We start from the raw sequence: 23,640 nt of genomic DNA on the forward strand, positions 1-23,640 counted from the left end.
TGGAATTGAATTACCTCAGACAGTTGTGTTTTAGAGGTGATCAATGTGGGGTATTCTATTCAATTTCAGTCGCTTCCTATCTCCTTCCCCCTTTTCCTATCCTCTTTGGGGGCCCTCTCATGAGATATTATTAAAGAAAGAAACAACATTTCCCTTCTAAATTTCATCACATTGGAAGACATGCCTCCGGAGTTCAGAGGGGAAGGATTTTACTCACATTACTTTCTAATCCTGAAGAAGGGAAGCTGACATCCAATCCTAGATTTGAGATTTCTCAGCAAGTTCATCCACCATTTCAAATTCAAGAGGGTAACTCTAAGCTCAATATCCTTAGATTTCTTAGACTGGTTTGTGGTTCTCAGTTTCTAAAAAACATACTTCCACTGAGCATACAGAAAATACCTGAGATTCTAAGTGGGAGCTTCCCACCACCAGTATTGAGTTCTGCTCTTTTGTTTTTCAGCTGTCTATACCAGAGTATTCACCAAGTGCATTGCAGTCATGGTGGCCTATCTAAGGACTCAAGGGAGTCAGATATACCCATACCTCCATGATTGCCTCGTTCAAGAAAGTGAATGTTCCATTCACAAAATCCTACATCTTTTCACCACACTGGGTCTCAGGAAAAACAATAAAAGGTCATCATTGCTGTTGACCCAGAAAAGAGAGTTCATTGAGGTAGTGCTGGTGGATAAACTCAGCTGATGTGGAATCTGCCATAGGGAAGACTCAAGACCATACCAGTTCTTATCAGCCTGCTGTAGGCTTACTCACAAATGTCTGTAAGAGTATGCCTTATAGACCTGGTTTATATGGCTTCTTACACGTACTTTACACAGCATGCTAGACATCACCTACATTCCATACAAGGGTGGTTGAAATCTGTGCATCTACCCAATAGACATCACATGCACATGAGGGTTCAGGTTCCCCAAAAAGTCTTGTATCATTAAACTGGCTGAAGGACCCTCTCCTTGTATAGAAGGAGTACTGTTTTCTCCTCCCTACCTACCAAGAAATTGGTAACAGCTGCCTCCACACTTGTGGGGAAGTTCATCTAGACTACTTACAGACACAAGGGTTCTGGACTCTTGAAGATACTCACCTTCACATAAACTTTCTAGAACTTAGAGCTATTTGTCTAGTGTGCACATCATTTCTCCCCATGGTGCATAGATTAACAGTCCAGGTAATGACAGACAACACAACAACGTTTTATGTCAACAGACATGAAAGAGCACATTCATTCCCCCCCCCACACACACATACACACTTTGCCAAGAAATTGTTCATCTCTGGAACTAGTGCATTCATCACTGAATCACACAAATAGCTCTGCAACTACCAGGCTTGCAGAATGTCATAATGGACCAGCTCAGCAGACAATTTGCAAATGACTGCCAATGGACTGTCAAAGACTCCACCCTACTGAGCAGCTTTGGTAGTGGGGATACCTGACAGTTGACCTGTTTGTTTCAGTTTGGAACAAGAAATGCCAAACTTGCTGTTCAAAGGAAGGCCTAAGTCCAGGCTTCCTGTTGGATGCTTTGCTTGTCTCATGGTCTCTGTTTATTCACCAATTTTTTAGCCACCAATCCTCTTACTACATAGGGAACTCAGCAGGATTCAGCAGTAGTGATTGTACTGGCCCCAGCTTGGTCCAGACAGGTAATTAACCTGTCAACTCACCCTCTGATAACATCACCTGTCTTACTTGATATAATATGATTTCCCAGAACAAAGGTCAGATCCTTCACCCAAACCTAGCATCACTGCATCTGACAACATAGATATGGGCTGGTCAATTACTGTCAAAAGAAGCTGCTTCTGCTGATGTCCATGATACTGATACATAGCAGAAAGGACTCAACTAGACGATCTATTCAGCCAAATGGAATAGATTCTCTCTTTGGGCTCTGTAATGCCACTTATCTCCCTTAGAAGCCCCATACCTACTATTTTGGGCTGTCAGCTATCACTGAAGCATTTAGGGCTATCCATCAGCTCCATAAGTGTACATTTAGCAAGAGTACCCACTCACTGTCTTCCACCATATTTTGCCACCCTATAATTGCTAGATTTCTCAAGGGCCTTATTCATGCATTTTCTGCAGTCCAGGGGCCCTCTCCTTCAGGGGACCTAAATGCAGTCTTAGCAGAACAACTTGCTGTCTATACCATCTATCCATAAAAATGTTCTTTTGTAGCTATAACATCAGCTCAAAGGGTAGGGAAGATTCAGGTCCTCCTGGATGGTCCACTTGACATGGTGCTCTCTGAAGACAAATATCAGAGGGGTAGCCGTGTTAGTCTGGATCTGTAAAAAGCAACAAAGAGTCCTGTGGCACCTTATAGACTAACAGACATATCAGAGCATAAGCTTTCATGGGTGAATACCCACTTCGTCAAAGACAAAATGACCCTGAAGCTTAACCCTAAATTTTACGAAAGATTGTTTTAGATTTTCATCTGATTCAGATGATTCACTGTCCAGTTTTCCTTCCAGGTCTCACTTAAACAAGGGGATGCCAAATTTCACACCCTTAATGGGGTTAGGGCTCTTTCATGCAATCTTGACAGAAAAGGACCTTCAAGAGCTCTCCCATGCTGTTTGTAGAATTTGCTGATACGGTGGAAGGTCAGACAAAATCCACCCAAAGGCTACCTAAATGATATCTAATTGTGTTAGATCATGCTATGAGTTAGCTAAATTAGGTTAGAGCCCACTCCACCAGGGCTCAGGCAACTTCTTCAGCTTCTTTGGGAAGCATATCAATTTCAGCAATTTTCAGGGCAGCTACGTGAGGATCAGTGCATGCTTTTATCCAGCACTATTCCTTAGTTGAGACCTCAAGATCTGACGCCCTTTTAGGCAGACCTGTCTTGCAACTATTATTAAAATAGGACTCCAAGCACCTGCCTCCTGATTATGAGGTCCTTGCTTGCTAGTCATTAGAAGTGGAATCCATGTTGACAATCACTCAAAGAAGAAAAAATTGTTACTTACTTTACAGTAACTGCAGTTCTTTGAGATGCATTGTTCCCATTGATTCTCTGACACACCTTCCTTCTCTGCTACTTCAGAGTCCTATATCATTTGAATTCTGTAATGGTAAAGGAACTGAAAGATGGTTAGGCCCTTCCACTCTTTATGTCCTTCTGGAGTGTAATTGCAAGGGCATCTAGGGCACAGGTACAGCCCCAATGGACACTGCTGGCCAAAAAAATCCAGTCTCACATGCATGGGGGACCTGTGCACCAAACCACAAGTTTAATCTATGTAGACAATGTATCTCAATGAACCATGGCTACTGTAAGGTAAATAACATTTCTTTCTTAGGAAAGAATGAATTATATCTTGCAATCATTCTAAAGTTGTATATTGCATCTTATTTTTCAGGAATAATTGGTTGTGGATACTTTCATCCATGCAGAAAATTCAATCCTGAAATATGTGACGTGATAAAGAAATTAGTTCCAGCTGGCAGAGTATTGTGGCAATGGACTAAGGTACAGAACACGGGAAATAATGGAACTGTATTCAGTACCTATTAACAGGGTGCCTATTACCATAAGTTAGATGCTTATTTCAAAATTTTAAAACATATCTTTCATAAAACTACCCAAAGTGGTTCCCACTGCGATCAGGGGTCAGTGGGGAGGGAGCGAAATATGGGTGATTCTCTTCCAAACTATGCTCAGAAATAAAGTTGAAGGAACAATAATCCACACCATGTAGAGTCAAGTACAGGAGTTTATTACGCACAATGTTGGCCGAGTGTCACTTTGCTTATGAGGCTCAGAGACACTGCAAAACAATTAGTTACAATAGATTAGATATGGTGCTCATTGGGCAGAGATAAGGGACAGGGGTGGGTTTTCCCAAACTGCTGGATAGATTCTAACTGCAAGACAAGATAAGCACAATAAACCAATGATGTAAAAGATTACATAATGGTTCCACCCGTGGCTCAAATTAACATATTGCTGACACACAGGTAATTACCCCCAAACTATGTCTATTAAAGTATATAGGTTAAATTCTAATTTTGAGGTCCAGGGGAATGAGGTAGCAGCTGTCTTGGTTGACCAACAGGTACATTCCTACAGATTTAAAGCAAAAACACAGTAATTAGTACTTAACAATTTCACAAGTTTACCCTTGCATTTCTGTGGGCTAGGACTGGCATACATCTGTGAGGGGAGGGTGTCATAACTCATGTCAATAATATTAGTCCTCTCCCCGAACTTTGTCTAGGATCTGAGAGGTATTGTACCACTATCTCCTCCCTGCATTAGGGAGTAACCGTGAAGCCTTTCTCAGTGCTTCATATGTCTATAAGTCATTATAAGGATGCCCAGTTACATTCGAAGTTATGCCGACTCCGCTCACTAACTTGAAACACACAAGGTTATCTGTTTACCCCAGCTTCCTCTGAGCTATGTATTGTTCTCTATTAGCCAGCCCCCACAGCCCAAGCCAAGCTCTGGACTCTGGACCTATATTGAAAAGTTCTTAGTAGAAACTGTAGTTAAGATTTTACATCCATAGCTAATGGATTCTGACCCTTCAAAGATCAACCAATGTGAGATGCCACTCAGAGTAGATTACACAGATGTTCCAAATGTGATCAAGAATGCTCGCTGGGCCCCTTGGGCTTGGCTTTCCCTCAATGGAGTCTGCTTGCTCTGCTGGATTCTTCATATTGGGCTTTCCCTTGATGAAACTCCTGTGCTCCACTGGGCTTCATGTCCATTGCTCCTCTTAGAGGGGTGTCAGATGCTCCACTAGGTTCTGCTAGGCTCTTTGGGTTAGGGCAAAGTGGTGGGGGAAAGTGGTGTTACTCCCCAAGACCACTCAGTGCCAATGAGCTGTTACTCACAATAGATCATGCAGTTCTTTATAACTTTATCCTTTCTCTTTTTTCTTTTGGGGCTTCTCTTCATACAAAAGTTGTACCATTTTCACTATACTGGCATAGTAAAAGCTGTACAACACCCCTAGTATGGACACAGTTATATCAATATAAAGTATCAGAAGGGTAGCCCTGTTAGTCTGTATCCACAAAAACAACGAGGAGTCCGGTGGCACCTTAAAGACTAACAGTTTTATTTGGGCATGGGCTTTCGTAGGTAAAAAACCCACTTCTTCAGCTGCATGGAGTGAAAATTACAGATACAGTCATAAATATACATTGGTACATGAAGAGAAGGGAGTTACCTTACATGTGGAGAACCAATGTTGAAGGTCAATTTAGTGTGGATGTAGTCTCCCAATAATTAATGAGGAGGTGTCATATCAAGAGAGGGAAATTGCTTTTGTAGTGAGCCAGCCAGTCCCAGTCCCTATTCAAGCCCAAATTGATGGTGTTAAGTTTGCAAATGAATTGTAGCTCAGCCGTATCTCTTTGAAGTCTGTTTCTGATTTTTTTTTGTTGAAGTATGGCTACTTTTAAATCTGTTATTGAATGTCCAGGGAGATTCATGTGTTTTCCTACTGGCTTTTGTATGTTACCATTGCTGATGTCTGATTTGTGTTCCCCTTTTATTTAGACTAAACAGTTTGGCCAATGTACATGGCAGAGGAGCATTGCTGGCACATGATGGCATATATCACATTAGTAGATGGGCAAGTAAATGAACCTCTGATGGTGTGCCTTACATGCCATCATGTGCCAGCAATGCAGGAAGTTCCCTTAGAGATTAAGGGAGAAGGAAAAAAGAAAATCAAGGAAATGGTTTCAGGAAATGAAAATAACCCTTTTGTTAACAATGGTCAAGCAGTTATCTGATCTTCTGCTTTAGAATGACAAAGGAAGGGACTTCAAGAGCAATATGGAGTTGTTGGGGGAACAAGTGACCACAGCTAGCCAGGAGGAACAGTGGCACCAGCAAACTCCGCCACAAAATAAAAGGGGCGAGAATGAAAAACCTGCCCCCCCCCAGCTTGCTCCTAGTTCAAGGACCTGTGGGCTGAAGTGGAATTAATTTCCATCCACCAAGTGTGATTTCTGTGGGTGGAGAATAGACACATCTTACAAGGGGACTCTAGGTGATTATCCTGGGAGCAAAGAAAGATTGAAGCCAAATAATACTTCCAGTAAAGTGAGGAGAGCAAAGGGAATGAAACACCTTTCCATCAGGCAAGGTGGGGAGGTGTGTGATAAGAGCGCTGGTAATCAGCAACTGAACCAGCACTCTGGTCACTGTTTAACCAATTAAGCCCCAGATAGGGCCTGATCAGGAGCGGTGCCAGAGTTTCTGGCACCCTAGGCAGAATTTAGGAGGCAGCATTTTGTGTGCTCCCCACAGGGCGCACGGGAGCTTCCGGTTCCACTCCCATCGCACCGCCAAAGAAGGACCCTCCGCCGAAATGCTGCAGGTGACAGCAGCAGTCATTGAGCTGCTCAATTGCCAGCCGCTGTTTTCCGCGGCACGTCGGCAGAAGGTCCTTCTTCGGCGGCGTGATGGGAGCGGAATCAGAAGCTCCTGTGTGCCCTGTGGGGAGCGCACAAAATGCCGCCTCCCGAATCCTGACTCCCTAGGCGACCGCCTAGGGTTGCCTAATGGAAGCTCTGGCCCTGGGCCTGATTAAGGAGATGAATTTGTGATTATCTGATCAGATTGGGGTTGGGAAGTTAATGAGCTAACTAGTCCATTAACAAGGAAACTGGATAAAAGAGCACAGGAAAGAAGTGCAGAAGGTGGGTGGAAAACAGAAAAGAAAGAAAGAAAGGAAGAAGTTACCAGTGCCTGAGAAAAAGCATTCTTTCAGTGGAGATAGTTTTAACCCCTCCCTCTGCCCTTTCAGGAGAAGGGGTAGTGAAACTGGGTAACATAAATATCACAACTGCCCTAGTATGTAAAGGTGGTAGAGTGAACCACTATAAATAAACTGCATGGGGGTATTGACGAAATGGAAGGTCTCTGAGTAGTCTGAAGCAAAGAGGATAGGAGTGGAAGCACCTCATCACAGGAAATCACACTTAACCAACCGTAAACCTTTTAAACAAAGTTTTTGTGTATGGGATTTCCTGCAGTTTTAATACAGCAAGTTTAGGGGCTCATGAAATTGAGAAAGAGATGTCCATCTATTTTCTCTAAGGTGTGTGAGGATATGGAGAGTGTGGGGATGTTTGAGGTAGGAAAAGAGACAGCAGAATGGGGAGGTAATGAAAGGGAGCTAAGTGTATAGGAGGGCTTAGCAAATCCATTTCGGCCCTCCATGACTCCAGTACAATGATGCATTCCTGGGACAGGGGAAGCTCTTCAGCATGCTGTATTTCAACTGAATCAGGTTCCTTGTTAGGTGGAAAAGGCAAAGTGAACAATCTTCCTCAAAAAATACTTCAGATGAATTAAACATGTAGGATGTTGAGAGCCAGGAGACCATGAGTTCAAATCTTACCTGTTCTGCTCACTGCTTTTTATATTTCTGTGCCATTTACAGCCTTGATTATTGAGCATACCTATACCTTAAGAGGAAATCAAATATCAACTACTCCATTTGACACATAAGTTAACTAAGAGGATGCACAAAGTAATTTATAGTAGAACTGGGAATAGATACCAGATTGCTAATATGGCAGATGCCACACTGGCTCTCAGAAAGAAACTATCAACCCTCTGTGTTTCTCTATGTAGTCGATAGGTACTGTTCTAACCACTAGACTACACTTCTCTCTGACAGCCAAGAACAGAACTCAGGTTGTTCTTCGAGTGATTGTCCATATGTATTCCACTTCTGGTGCATGTGCTCCACGTGTGCAAGATCAGATCCTTTTGGCCAGAAATGCTTGGGGCCATGCTTGCACCCTGAGTACAACACCCCCTACCCCATTACTCTGTGCCCAACCATTACTCTGTTTGTCTTACTGCCCATGGCTGTGAGATAGAACCTTTAGCAATGTCTGTTTCTCTTGCAGACTGCGTAACCCCCAAAATGTTTCTGTAATAGTTCTGTAAATTAGGTCTTAATATAGTTGGAGTAGTGTTAGTTAGTTAGTGTAAATAGTGGAGGTATTGTGATAGACCCAGGCCAGTTGGGAACAGCAGAGTAGTAGAATGGAGATATACTGGCCACTGGATAAGCAGTTTTCTGTTCCCTGAGTGACCAGAGCAGGGGCTGCTCCAGGCTAATGAGAACACCTGACTCCAATTAACCTACTAAGAGTCATGTGAGACTGTTAAGCACCTGACTCTAATTAAGGCCCCTCTGATGCTATACAAGGGCTCACTCCAGTCAGGCCAGAGGGAGCCAGAGGAGAGGAAATGCGTGCGAGGAACTGGGAGCAAGAGGCATGCAAGAAGCTGAGAGTGAGTAGTCATACTGCTGGAGGACTGAGAAGTACAAGTGTTATCAGACATCAGGAGGAAGGTCTGGTGGTGAGGACAAAGAAGGTGTTGGGAAGAGGCCATGGGGAAGTAGCTCAGGGAGTTGTAGTGTCATGAAACTGTACCAGGAGACAGATGCAGTTCACAGGGCCCTGGGCTGAAACCCAGAATAGAGGGCGGGCCTGGGTTCCCCCCAAACCTCCCAACTCCTAATCAGACACAGGATGAATTGACCTGGACTAAGGCTTCTACCAGAGGGGAAGGTCTCTGAGCTGTTTTCTGACCCAGAGGGTGAATCTGGGAGGTGAGCAAATCCGCCAATAAGCGCAGGACCCACCAAGGTAGAGGAGGAACTTCGTCACAGTATGCACATTGGATTTAACAAAAGAAAGAAAAAACTCTATATATTGCTTCATAGTTTTGGGGAAATTTTTCCTGGTATTAGGAGTTAGCCCTTGTGACTCAGCCAAGGCCTCCTGGGTTCAAGAATTGCCTGTCTTGTGAGGCATTCATGCCACTAAATAACTGTCACTCAGGATGCCTCTTTTGCTGTGAGGAAGGACATTGCTCTATCTGTTGTTCTTTCTCGAAAAGAATGCAGAAAACAAGAAAGGCTCACCTTAGGCTTTTTCTTTTGAACTTTTTTTAGGCCTACCTCAGAGAAAATAATTCCCTGGGCCTGAACATCCTTTGTCAAGGAGTGCTCCTGCTAGCTCTGATTCAACCCCTAGTTCCCAGGCCTTTTCTTCTAAGAAAACCTTGGCTTCAGAGACTAGCAAGACTGCCAATTCCTCCTTGGCAAAGTCTTCTGATGGTGGAAGGAAGAAAAACTGTTCCTCTGTGTAACATAAGTACAGGTTGCCTTTTCTGGGCCTTAGTGAGGAAAAAAAAAAAAGCTCACTTCACCTCACTCCCTCTAAGGGTAGTTCATGGCCTGGAATGTGTCCCACTGATACCCTGATGAAGACTGATAGCTGACTGACAGTACTATTTCAGGAGAAGTTCCAGGTATGCCTGGTACCAATTCTGTGGTGCTGATGTCAATTCACTCTGTATTGGTGACCTTTGGCACCCATGATATTGGTGCTGACGATCTCTTTTCCACTCCTCTCAATTCTGACCTTCTCAGCACTGAAGTCATTTGTGGTACCCAACTGACCTAACAGAACCAACTATATTGTAGTAAAGGTTCCTCCTATAGTACTAATCACTGCTATGGTACCTGGCACTTCTTCACCACTGACAAGATCACTCTGTAGTCCTCCTCCATCCCTGGAGGAGAATATTCCTTTTCTTCATCAGTCTCTGAACACAGCAGGGAGGTGTCCCCTGTCCACTCACCAAGTTCTCACTCATATTACCCTTGCTGGTCTGTGAGGGAGTCTAGGGCCTGTTATTTTATGCACAGACTTAGGCTTACGGATCCTGAAACATTCATGGACTAATCTCAGTCACTGGGAGTCTACATGCCAGTGCCTAAGAGAAAGCAAGCCAGGCCTCAGAGTTATTCCATTGAGAGTCCCTCTGCATATTAGTACACTCAGCAGAGAACCTCAGAGCCACCAAGGAAGAGACAAAGATTTCAAAGATAGAGACCTTGTGCCTCTGTATCTTCTGCTACAAAGTCTGCATCCACTTTGAAACCGCAATTTGATACTGCAGTCAAGAGCCATTCTGTAGAACATCTAGAAGATCTATATTCTTTTTTGCCCCCTGTCATAACATTTTTCCCAGATCTGGACCTTAGCGTCCAAAATATGGGTGTTAGCATGAAAACCTCCAAGCTTAGTTACTAGCTTGGACCTGGTAAAGCTGCCACCAGCCAGGAATCTATACAGTGCCTGGCGCACTGTGGTCTCCCCAAAACCTTCCCTGGTGGACCCCCAGACACAGATTCCTTGAGTCTCCCAACAAAGGGGAATAAACCATTTCCCTTCCCCCCTCCAGGTGTTCCCTCCCTGGGTTCCTGGAGAAATATACAGAAGCAAGCTCCGTGAATCTAAACAGAGGGACTCCACTCTCCCTGTTTCCAGTCCTGGAAAACACAAGTACTTCCCCCCCCACTCACCCAGAGGGTATGCAAAGTCAGGCTTAGTAAATCCAACACAAAGAGATTTCCCCCCCCCCCGACTTCTTCCTCCCACCAATTCCCTGGTGAGCTGCAGACTTAATTCCCTGGAGTCCCCACTAAAGAAAAAACTCCAACAAGTCTTAAAAAGAAGGCTTTATATAAAAAAGAAAGAAAAGGACATAAAAATGGTCTCTCTGTATTAAGGTGACAAATACAGGGTCATTTGCTTAAAAGAAAAAAATGAATAAACAGCCTTATTCAAAAAGAATACAATTTAAAACATTCCAGCAACTACACACATGTAAATACAAAAAAAACCCAATATAAACCTTATGGTCTTACTATCTTGTACTTACAACTTGGAAACAGAAGATTAGGAAGCCAGGAGATAGAAAAATCACTCTCAGAGCCGAGAGGGTCAGACACAAGACAAAGAACTCACACACAAACTTCCCTCCACCCAGATTTTAAAAAAGTATTGTTTCCTGATTGGTCCTCTGGTCAGGTGTTTCAGGTTACTGGTGTTACCCCTTTACAGGTAAAAGAACATTAACCCTTAGCTATCTGTTTATGACACCCCCTTTTGGAAAATGCCTTTGTTATTTTCAGGGAGCCTGGGACCTCATCACCTTAGATGATTGGGTCATAGAGATTTTCAGACTGAACGGGGTATTCTTTAACATTTCAGACTCTCTACCTTCACTCCACTTCTCTGTCTTTCTTCAGAGACTTCTCTCACAAGAGACCTACTCCAAAAGGTGGACAGACTTCTACATGTCTGAGCAGTGGAATATGTTCATTTGCAGTTCAATGAGAGGGATTTTTATTCACCCTCTTTTCCCAAAGAAAAAAAGGGAGATGGTGCCTGATTCTAGAATTGAGGGGGTTCAGTGCCTTCATCAGCAGCTTCAAGTGCAGACTGATAATCTTAGCCTCTTGGTAAAGGGAATGTCTGTGTTTGGGTGGAAAGGTTACCTGGACCATCATCAAATATGAGGATCTATGGACACCTGAAGAATGCCTTTGCATAAACATGTCAGAACTCAGAATTATTTGTTTGGTCTGCATGGCATTTCTTCTCATGATACAAGGTCTGACAGTACAAATCATGGCAGACAGTATGACAGTGATGATCCATGTGAACAGACAAGGATAAACTCAATTGTCCCCTCTCTGCTAGGAATCTATTTGCCTTTAGAACTGGTGCATTTGCCATCAAGTCATCCTGATAGCTCTGTATCTGTGAGGAGTATTCACAACCAAGATATTAATCAATATATTTTAGAAGTGGGATTGAGATGTCTTTTGTAGGTTAGCAGTTTTATTTAATGAAAGCCAGAAAAATATATGAACTTTTGGTTATATGTTCTAAGTGTTGACATTTTACATATAGGCTTAATCCTGCTCCCACTGAAATCAATGAGATTTTTACCACTGATTTCACTGGGAGAAGGAGGCGGCCCAGGCTGTGATATATGAAAGCAAGTATCATTATTATTTTCAGCGTGTATTGCTCTTCTTTCCCTTTAGATGTCTTTGAGTTTGAACAATAACTATATTTTTGGCTTTAGGTAAAGATGCTGCCTACACCATCCAAGTTTCATTATATCTTCAATCTTCGAGACCTATCCAGAATTTGGCAAGGAATGTTAACTATCAAAGCAGGAGAATGTGAGGATATCACTACCCTTATGGCACTTTTTAAAAATGAGTGCAATAGAGTCATTACTGACAGGTACAATAATTCTATAATTTTTGTATGTATTATAATATTTAGTACTTTTGGGAGACCATTAATTCTTTTCACAGAAGCTCTCCATCTGATGTCAAGGAGAGGTCTGCACAGAGATCCATGTTAGAGTATGTCCTTTGGTGTTTATTCAATAATTCTATAATTGCATATGTTTTACAATATTTAGTAGTATTGGGAGACCATTATATTTATGGTCATATACTCTTGTTCTTTCTTCAGGGATGAAAATCAGCAGTATAGGGCCAAGTTTAAAGATGTTTTATTTTTCTGCAACCATCCTACCTTGTGCTTTTATCCCAACAAATATCAACTTAGGTCTAAATGGGCTGGGTCAATAATTGGATGGAAAAACACCAAAGGACATGTTCTAACTTGGATCTCAGTGCAGACTTCTCCTTGACATCAAAGAGAGGGCTGGTGTGAAAAGAAGGTAGTATAATGACCTAAATTTATACACTGGCCCACAGATCATAATTAAAAGTATAATGTAGTCCACTCCGCAGAATGAGTTTGACTGCCCTGTAATAAACCAAGGCACTCACCACACTGAAGTACCAAAATCTGGGGAGAATAGGAAGTAACCCAGGGAAACTAGACAAACATCTGGTAAGAGTGCTAGCCTGATACAAGCTCAGCGTGTTGCAAGTGGATTCCCGCTGACTCTATGGTGGACCACTCTGCCACTGTTAGGAACCTGTGCTGGGACATCGTGGAATCGGGTGGGCCTGTGTTTCCCTACTCTCTGCCACCCCATGGACTAGGAGGCTGTATCCATCTACTAACTGAGCCCTAGACTGTGTTTGATGCTCACCCCTGCCTAAGGACCTGGGCCCTTGAACTGTTCACTGCTCTACTCTGCCTGTGGGTTGGAGCCCTAGAGACAGCTAATTTCCCCCTTGTACAGACTGCCATTCCAGGTGTGTGACAGCAAAGGGGTGTGGCCTCTTGGAGATTGACAGTGAGGGATAGCAATGCACTCCTGCATGCCTACACTCAGGAATCATAGTAAAATTCTAGCTAGAGTATAGTGATCGCCATTAAAAATCAACCTTTACTCACAATTACTACTGAGATCTCAGATAATGCAGTTGTTTCCTATTCTAATTCCCTAGGGAAATTATTTCATATTTCAAATATCATAGGTTAGTAACTGAATAAATGTTAACTTTTTATGAACAGTTATATATATATTGTATTTCTTCATGTATATATTACAAAGTGAAAGTAGTAAAAATGCTGTGCTATAGACACAACAGGAAACAGTGTGTAATAAAAAAGAAATTCTGCCTTATTTTTCCTTCTTATTAGTCCTGAACTCAGAGGTCTTGAAGTGGTACATGCCCTGTGTCTTCTTTTGTACTTTTGTCAGCCATATTTGCAGATCATATCTTCGTAAGATGAATTTGTCTATGCTAAAATGTTGGGTATATAAACGTTTCTATTCAGCACAATAGATTTCACACACTGTTTATCTACTTCCACCCTGACAAAACCAAAAGTATAAAAAATTTCTTTCTTTCTCTCTCACACACACTTAGCCTGTGGCAGTGTAAGTTTCTGATGCACATGAGCCCTGAGCCTTTGATCAGAGATTTTTGGTACCAGTGCCTATTTGACCTGTGCATGCTCCCTACATAATCTTGTAGCCTGTAGTTAGGCTATATAGGGCTGTGGGGGTGACCTGCCCTCAGTTCCATCTCATCTGCCTTCGGCCAGAGAGAGTTTAGTGTGTGCCTGTTTTCTCTTTATATTAGTACTTAATATTAGTGGTAGTTCTTTATATTAGTAGTAGGTTTAGTACCTTACAGTTATTGGAATGGTTGATTTAGTTTATATAATTTTTTTTGAACCTAAGAAAAAAAACACATTTCGTTTTTTCACCATTGAGGGGTTCAAACAAGTTTTCTTCTGTCTAGAATGCCAAGCTCCCTGGGATTTAAAAGATGGCTCTGCTGTCCAGAAGCTGTGATGGGCATTCCCAGTGCATATGTTGTTTTGGAGACTCTCATAGACTCAGCAAGTTCAAGATTTGCACTTCTTTTAAGGGGAGATCCCATAAGAACAGGGAAATAACATATAGGCTCTTAATGATGTAGCAAGTGCTAAGACCAGCTTTGGATTCAGATGCAGAGAACCCTCCTCTACAAGGGCCATCCACTTCGGTCAGTGCCCCGTTGAAGTCAAGATCATGGTCACCAAGACTTTTCAAGGTAAAGAGAGCAGTAAGGGTCTGGTCTCTAATACTTTCCATGAGACAGGCTGATAAATGCGCCAGCAGTAAAGAGAGCTTCCTGCTCCAAGTCTAAGGAGGGGGATAAGAGGAGCAGAACAGAGACTTCCTCAGAGACTTCCTCCTCAAAGAAAACTCAGTCACTGGAGACCTTAGGCCTGGAGAGAGGTGCCAGTGAGACTCTATGCACTTTGGGTACTATGAAACACTTTAAGTCTTCAACTAAGTCCTGTACCTCAACAGTAAAAGGCTCAGTACTGAAGACTACTGTTAACAAGAGAGCGGCTTCAATGGAATCCGCGGTCCCCTTGGTACTGACACCAATGCCCCAGACAACAGCATTGGGAACATCATTGGTGCCCATACCAAGTTCAGTTGTGCTCTCAGTGTCACAGGAGTTCCCATACCTGAACGACCTTATGGTACCTAGTGAGTCTGAATATCTCCTCCCTGTCACTTCCAGACACCTCTCGATATTGAGGCCTGCTTGGTCACCAATCACTCCTGTTTTGTGAGAGCTGTCTCTTTCCCAGCTTCTAGTATTCAGGAAGAGGGATTGTCACCTCCTGTATAATATGTGGAGGAATAATCCATCTCAGACTCAAAACTTGCTGTTCAAGGCTCTCCAGTTTACTCCAGGAGACTTTATTCCCTGATGCAGATGCAAGAAAGGCAGAATATCAGATCCCTGCCTATTAACACTTGAGATGACGAACTCTGGATACCTCCCCCCATGCCTTATGGTCTCCTCATTGGCCTTACTGGAATCCATGGGCAATGTACTGCCAGTAATTTCTCTGGGCCCCAATTAACTCCTATAAGGAATAAAGAAAGCTTCATTACCTGGTAGCATCCATCCCTCCCCTGCACTGTGAGTCAGCAGAGGAGACCTTTGAGGAGCAAGAGGCAGGAGTGAATACAGAGGTTATCCCCCTTACACATATATCCTTTATTACCTGATGAGGCTGTACTGCCACCACCACCATCAATAGCTGATGACTTTTGCCAGTTCCAGTACTTGATGAAGCAAGTTGCTAACACCCTGCAAATTCCCTTTGAAGAAGTCCAAGATTCCCATCACAAGCTGCCTGGCATATTGCACGCTTCTGCTTCAGTTTGGGTGGCACAGACAGTTAATTAAGCCCTTCTTGACACAGCCAAGACCATCAGGCAAACTGCAGCAACAGTCTCCACTACATGCAAGCAAGCTGATTAAAAATATATTACATCCTGGCCAGGCATTTTGATTTTTTGTTTTCTCACCCAGCACCAAATTCTCTGGTCATGTGAATTAGGCAGGCAACATATCCAAAAAGTCACCCCATAAGAGCTACTCTTCAGTGCCATTACAGTTCAGGATAGCTAATCATCAGGCACTGATGTCAAAATATGACTACCTGAACTATGAGTTTAATGTTTTTATTGACCATTTGCCACAGAAATACCAAGAACAGTTTAGTGCCATAATAAAGAAAGGTCAGCTCTTGGCAAAAACATCTTTGCAGGCTTCACTTGATGTGGCAGATACTGCAGCCAGGTATATTTTCACCACAAGAGTAATGAAAAAAGTTTCTTGGCTTCAGTTGTCTGGTTTTCCTTTGGAAGTGCAATCCACACTGGAAGATTTACCTGTTGAGGGTCACAAGCTTTTCACAGATTTCCTGGATGACTAGCTTCATACCCTAAAGGACTCTAGGGCAACACCTGCAAGTAAGAACTCGACTCCCATTTTCTAGCAGATGCTTTCTTCATTACATGGACAAAAAATCTTTTTTAGGCATACCCTTAAAGATCTTCATCAAGATCAGACTGGACCAAGCCAAGGTAATTTTGATTGCACCAACTTGACCAAGACAAGTTTGGTTTCCTTACCTCAACATACTCATCCCTCACCCTCTCACCCTGTGGCAGCTCCCCTACCAAACTTCCGCTGTTCTCTTATGATGTAGATCAGATACTTCAGCCCAGTCTGAACATTCTGCAAGTACAAGCATGGTTCCTCAGTGGTTCTCAGGATTAAAGGCAGCCTGTTCATCAAGGATACAAAATGTAATTTTAAGTAGCAGAAAGTAATCTACAAGACACACTTACCTTCAGAAATGGAGAAGATATCATCTCTGGTGTAACCGGCTTCATCTTTCACCTGTCCAGTCATATTTCCACTATCTTGGATTAGCTGTTGGAATTGAAAACATCAGGCCTTTCTATGAGTTACGTCAAGGTTAATTTTGGGATATTAACTGTGGTCTTGCTGCTACATCTGTCTCTGAAGATGGATTTTAGTGGCCATTAACTAAACTATTCACCTTTCAGTTTTCTTTCTTAAGTTGCATTAGTCTATACAGGAATCTGCCTTTCATGCACTGCATGTTAAGAAGTCATTAGCCTTTTACTTGGACAGCACTACGGCATTCAGGAAGACTCCTAGACTCTTTATTTGTATTACAGATAGGTCTAAGGGAGCCTCTGTCTTCATTTTCTCACTGGATCTCTGGATGCGTTTATTGCCTGTTACAGTTCGGCTGAGATTCCACCTCCTCTACAAGTGATTGTGCATTCGACTAGAGCATAGGCTACAGCGTTTCCCTACTTAAGGACATTCAGTTGCTGAAATCTTCAGGTCTGCAACATGATCCTCAGTGCTTACATTTTCCACCCATTATGCTTTGGTTAACTCTGGAAGATCACATGCTGCAGGATGCAACACAGTTCTTTCTTTTGTGATAGCCTTTGTTCCAAAACTCCCACCTTCTTAAGAGGTTACTGCCATGGAGTCGCCTGAAGTAGAACACCCACAGGGACACTACTTGAAGAAGGAGAGATTACTCACCTTGGGCAGTAACTGGAGTTCTTCAAGATTTGTGTCAGTGTGAGTGTTCCACTACCCACCTTTCTTCCCCTCTGCTTCAAGGTTTCCTCTGTGGGACTTTGCAGTAAAGAAGGAACTGGGGGCGGTTTGCCTGCACAGCCCTATATAGCCTCAGTACAGGACATGATGATATGTAGGGTACAAATGTGGGTCAAATGGGCATTGCTACCAAAAATCTCCGATCAAAGGCGCAGGGTGCATGCGTATCTAAAGTAGAGCACCCACAGGAATGCACATCTCGAAGAATGCCAGTTACTGCACAAGGTGAGTAACCTCTCCTTCACAATGCTTGCCTCTGGTAGTCAAGTGGAGGCAGGCTATAATTTTTATATTCCAATAATCTTCTGGTATAAAGAAGGCAGTAAAGTTTTAAAAGCTGGAGCTTTCCAAAATACTGATCACAGGCTTCCTAAAATAGGAATGAAGCAAAAATAGGCTCAATATACATTGGCATGTAGACTGCAGCAAATAATGACAGCTAAAACACATAAAAAAAGTTAAAAGTTACACCTTGAGCCTCTCTTTCCCCCATTCCCTCAGCCTGTTCTCCTTGTATCCCTATTTGAACAGCCTGTCCCCTTTCACTCCCCGATACCTCTTGAGTTCACCCACCAGGCTGTACTTCTGACACCCATCCCTTCTGCCATCCCATTTTCTGAACCTGTTCTCACTTGAACTGATCCCTCTAATCATTTCTATCTGAAACCCCTTATTTACCAAGCATGCTTCACCATGAGTCTCTGTCTCTGCCAGAATCCATTGGCTGCTGCCTCTCCCTTTTCCCTAGGGAGCTCCACACTGGCCGAATGTCAGCAAGGGAGAACTATGAGTGGAGGAAGGCAGACCATTTCCCTGAGCTCACTGCTGGTGCCACAGCAGCTGTTAGGGGGTGGGAAGAATCACTGAGGGTATGGCTACACTTACAGCTGTACAGCGCTGTGAGTTACAGCTGTCTTCGTACAGCTGTGTAGGGAAAGCGCTGCAGTGTGGGCACACTGACAGCTACCAGCACTGCAGTGTGGCCACATTTGCAGCATTTGCAGCGCTGTTGGGAGTGGTGCATTGTGGGCAGCTATCCCACAGAGCACCTCTTCCCATTTTGGCGCCGTGGGTTGTGGGAAGGGGACAGAAGGGTGCGGGTCATTCTGCTTCCTGTCCCAATGCCCCGTGATGCATCGCTTCACATCCCAGCAGTCACTGTTTTTCCGTCCCCGTTTGGCGCCATTGTAAGTCTTCCAACGGTTTCTGTGCAGCGTGATTTCTGTGGGAAATGGAGCCCGAGCTGCTGAGGACTTTGCTGATGAGTGTCGCCAGCACATCACGTTTGGCAGTTGAGCTATTCCTTCAGCTCCAAAGTGACAGTGAGGGGTCCGACGATGATATTGATTCTCCTGATGCATATGACACTAAATTTCTTCTGGCATTCACGGAAATGATCAGCACTGTGGAACGCCCCTTTTGGGCTCGGGAAACAAGCACTGAGTGGTGGGATCACATCATCATGGAAGTCTGGGATGACAATCAGTGGCTGCAGAACTTTCGGATGAGAAAAGCCACTTTCATGGGACCGTGTGCTGAACTCACCCCCACCCTGCGGCGCAAAGACACAAGGTTGAGAGCTGCCCTGCCAGTGGAGAAGCGGGTGGCTATTGCAGTCTGGAAGCTGGCAACTCCAGACAGCTACCGATCGGTCACAAACCAGTTTGGAGTGGGAAAGTCGACCATTGGAATCGTGTTGATGCGAGGTTGCAAGGCCATTAATCGCATCCTGCTAAGAAGAACCGTGACTCTGAGGAACATGCAGGACATTGTGGATGGCTTTGCACAAATGGGTTTCCCTACCTGTGGAGGGGCGATAGATGGGATGCATATTCCTATTCTGGCACCACCCCACCTAGCATCCGAGTACATTAATCGGAAGGGGTATTTCTCTATGGTTCTCCAGGCACTTGTGGATCACCATGGGCTTTTCATCGACATTAACACAGGCTGGCCTGGAAAGGTGCATGATGCACCCATCTTTCGGAACAGTGGCCTGTTCAGGAAGATGCAGGCTGGGACTTTTTTCCCAGACCGGAAGATCACAGTAGGGGATGTTGAAATGCCCATTGTGATCCTTGGAGACCCCGCTTACCCATTAATGCCTTGGCTCATGAAACCATATACAGGGAAGCTTGATAGCAGCAAGGACTGGTTCATCTACAGGCTGAGCCAGTGCTGAATGACTGTGGAGTGTGCTTTTGGCCATTTAAAAAGGGTGCTGGAGATCTCTGTATGGGAAGCTAGACTTGGGGGAAAGCAGCATCCCTGCAGTTATATCCATGTGCTGTACCCTCCATAATATTTGTGAAGGGAAGGGTGAAACATTCAGTCAGGAATGGACCTCCGAGGTTCAACGCCTGGAGGCTGAATTTGCACAGCCAGAGAGCAGGGCTACTAGAGAGGCCCAACACAGGGCTACAAGGATTAGGGATGCCTTGAGGGAGGAATTTGAGGCTGAAAACCAACAGTAATGTTTGGTGCCTTGCACGGGAGTGAAGTGCAGTGGTTACAATGTTAGTAGGAATCTGTTTTTCCTGAAATTATTTGCAGTGCATGTTTCTTTCCTGGGCTACGGTATCTTTCACTTTCTGCAATAATAAAGACTGTTTTCAAAGCCAAGAATTCATTTATTGAAAAGAAAATAACTTTCTTGACAGACACACAACATTTTGGGAACCTAAAAGGGCAGGCAGGTGGGGTGGGGAACGGTACAGTCACAGGTTTGAATATGTCCTGTCTGGAGTGCTGTACAATGACTGCTGCATTTCAGGATGAAAATACTGCATGGTGATGGGGGTTGAGTGCAGAGGGTAAGGGTCATAGTTCTCAGGGCTGGTTGGTGAACGTATAGGTGTTGGGGGCAGCTGGTGGTGGTAAGAACCTGGATGCTGGGGAAGGGGGTTTGGAGCTGAAATTGGGGCACAAGGGAAAGAGCTTTGGGATGGGGCGGGGGGGCATGGCTGCATGGCTACGAGTGACTGGATAGAGTCCACTTGGCGCACCAGGATTCTTATCAGCTGTTTTGTGCTTTTCTTCTTAGCCGCTGTGTTTCTCTGGCGGAGCCTGCTTTCCCATTCCCTCAGTTTTTTACTGTCTCTGGCAGACTGATCCATAACTGCTTTCAGCATGTCTTTTCTGCTTTTTCGCGGCTTCTTCCTGAGGTTTTGTAGCCTCTGAGCAGTGGATGATACAGGCAGTCGAGTAGTCAAGGACACTTTTGGAAAGGCAAAAATGGCAACAGTTAACAGAGGCTGCTTTGTTTATAATCTCACCCAGAAAGTTATTCCCACACAGTGAAGGAGTTTACAGTCTTAACCTTAGCATACTTTTCCCATACCAAACAGAGCGCACATAACCCACAGGATCCACAAAATGGTGAGTAAGGGGGACTGATTGTTTCAGGGATGTGCAAGGGTTTCTGTGTGTTGGGGAAAGCAAACTGCTTCTAGGGGCAGCTACACTGAACAGTCTCCCAACATTTTCCACAGGAGTTAATCCTGGAAGCTATCTTGCTGCTGCGGGTCACCTGGGAAGGGGGACTGATTGCTTCAGGGATGTGCAGGGGTTTCTGTGCATTGGGGAAAGCAAACTGCTTCTGGAGGCAGCTACACTGAACAGTCTTCCAACATTTTCCACAGGAGTTAATTCTGGAAGATATCTCACTGCTGTGGGTCACCTGGGAAGAGCGGGAGGGTCTTCTACAGCAATGCGGATTCCACCCTGGCCCCTATGCAGCTTGCCTGTGTGCAGCAATGGTCCCCCTACCCCTTGCGGCACAGTGGATCGGACGAGTTAGCCTGACTGGGACAAGGACCACAGTGGATCTTCCTATAAACTCGCGCAAGCGCATTGCCCACGCTCTGGCTGAAACTTTTGAAGAGATTACCGAGGCCAATTACCGTGATGTGATAGACCACATCAATGGGCTATTCCACATCTAGGCATGCATGCATGCAGCCCTAACCCCCCCTTCCTCTCCTGAAACATTTCCATTCTGAAAATAAAAGCCGCTTACCGGGAACCCGCTCCTCTGCTTGTCCTTCACCTAGTACCGCTGCTGCGACTGGCTACCTTCCTCTTGGCTTGAGAAGAGCTCCTGGCTGCATGCCTCCTGGGATTCCGGGGTGTCTCCCTCCACCCCAGTACCCTCACTCTTGGTTTCCTCCCCCTCCTTCCCCTCCCCCTCCCCATCCTCCTCCTCTCCTCCCCCCCCCGCTCTGAAGTGTCCATCGTAGTCGTCGGATTGGCAGTGGGGTCACCCCCAAGTATTGCGTCCAGCTCCTTGTAAAAACAGCAGGTTGTGGGGGCAGCACTGGAGTGGCGGTTTCCCTCACGGGCTTTGCAATAGGCACTCTGCAGCTCCTTCACTTTAACCCTGCACTGCACTGCATCCCGGTCATAGCCCCTTTCCAGCATGGCCCTTGATATCTGCCCAATAGTATCGTAATTCCTACGGCTGGAGCGCAGCTGTGACTGCACAGCTTCCTCACCCCAAACACTGATGAGGTCCAGCAATTCGCCATTGCTCCATGCTGGGGCTCGTTTGGCGCGTGGAAGCATGGTCACCTGCAAAGATTCTGATTGCACTCCACACCTGGCTGAGCAAACAGGAAGAGGATTTTTAAAATTCCCGGGGCATTTAAAGGGCTGGTCACCTGAGGCCAGGACAGTAGAGTGCGAACTGATGAGCAGAGTGGCTGAACAGGCATTCTGGGATACCTCTGAATACTCTGGAGGCCAATTGCAGCGCTTTTGGTGGCCACACTGGCAGAGCAGCGCTGCATCACCAGTGCTGCAATCGTTATTCCCCAGGCAGACCAGGTGTACAGCCAGTGCTGCAGCCAGGGAGATACAGCGCTGTATGTACCTTGCAAGTGTGAACGGTGAGTAAGTTGCAGCACTGTAAAGCCACCACCAGCGCTGCAAGTCTCCTGTGTAGCCATACCCTGAGTGGAAAACCCTGCTTAGTTCCTACAGCCCCTCTGGATGCTTGAAATTCCAGCAGAGTGAAGGGAGTTTATAGAGGAAATCTAAAATTCTATGCAGCAATTTGCATTTTCTTATTCTCAAGATTATAAATGAAAGTAAGAAGAGTTTCCTGCTTCAGCCAGACACTCTCATTGCCCCATAGTATAAAAAAGACTACTTAACATAAATCAGCTGTAGAGTACATTATCTGTGCATAAATTTTTTGTGCCTTAAATTATGCTTACTGATGCACATTATGAGAAACAAAAGTATACATAAACAAAAATATATATTCGTACAGACATTAGTGCCCTGTTTAGTGGAAGAAGAAGGATGAGACTCGGTTCGAATTTGAAGTCAGGACCATATCCACTCATAAAATATTATGTCATGAAGCTTCAAAATAAAACCCTTTTAGGGAGAGCCAGCTATAAAGTGAAAGACATTGTTTTTAGCGTGCAATTTATGTGATATCAATTTCCTGAATACATTCACATTCTGCATTGATTGGATAATACCAAAGTACATAAAGGGACATGAAAGATTAATGTATTTATATAATGTTCATGCATTGTCTTCTCCTACCCTGCTTTGGGTTCAGCACAGCTAGTGTTATGGTGCCATCTGTCAGAATGCTAGTAAAATAATAATGACATTTAGGGGTTATATATAGGCTAATTTGCCCCCTCAGTTCTTCAGTATTTTTGCCTTCTCATCCAAAAGCACAGAGCTTTGCTCACAGCTGTCTGATTTGGGGTTGTCCCATTCTTTCCACCCCCCAATATTTCATCACTGAGAAGGAGGAGAAAAGAAGGATGAATATCAGCACATTTAAATATCTGTGATTCAGAGTTCTTCTTAGCTACCCACTTTTCCTTTTTCTAGAACCTGAGATAGTCCCCATCGCACACTCTTACTTACTACTACTAAGCAGAATGTTCCTAGCTGTGTCTTAAGAAATCACACTCCCACTACAAAGGAACTGCTTCATAATTCTGAGAGCTTGTTTGAATCCATAAGGAGGATAGAAGCAAAAGAAGAGGCTTAACTAAAGAAAATTCCTCACCAGTAATTGTATCAGTGTTCTCAGCTTTCTCTCATCCTGCATTCCTCCCTTCCTCTCTTCTGTATTCTTTCTTCTCTGTTTGTGTTTCCTCTGCTATTTGTGGATTTTGGTATAGGAGCAGTCTGAAGGATCAAGGTGTGAAATCAGCCTATACAGGTATATCCCTTCTACTTTTCACTATTTTTTATTTCCTTGCTGCCTGAAAGATGGCATCATGACTTTAGCTGTACTGAATCCCATAGTAAGATGGGAGAAAAGGTAGGGCTCTGATTAAGCACAGCTATCAGTGAATCATTTCCCCTTATTTA

General features: G+C 44.2%; 1 protein-coding gene across 1 annotated transcript in view; it reads left to right on the forward strand.

Moving 5' to 3' along the window:
• Positions 1 to 23,640, forward strand: part of DNAH8 (dynein axonemal heavy chain 8) — a 567,023-nt gene that overhangs the window by 407,566 nt on the left and 135,817 nt on the right. The window contains 2 exon segments of the mRNA XM_030557275.1: positions 3,400 to 3,509; positions 11,976 to 12,139. Of these exon segments, the coding sequence (XP_030413135.1) occupies positions 3,400 to 3,509; positions 11,976 to 12,139 (274 nt within the window).

Source organism: Gopherus evgoodei, chromosome 3, assembly GCF_007399415.2.
Source record: "Gopherus evgoodei ecotype Sinaloan lineage chromosome 3, rGopEvg1_v1.p, whole genome shotgun sequence".
NCBI classification, from domain to species: Eukaryota; Metazoa; Chordata; order Testudines; family Testudinidae; genus Gopherus; species Gopherus evgoodei.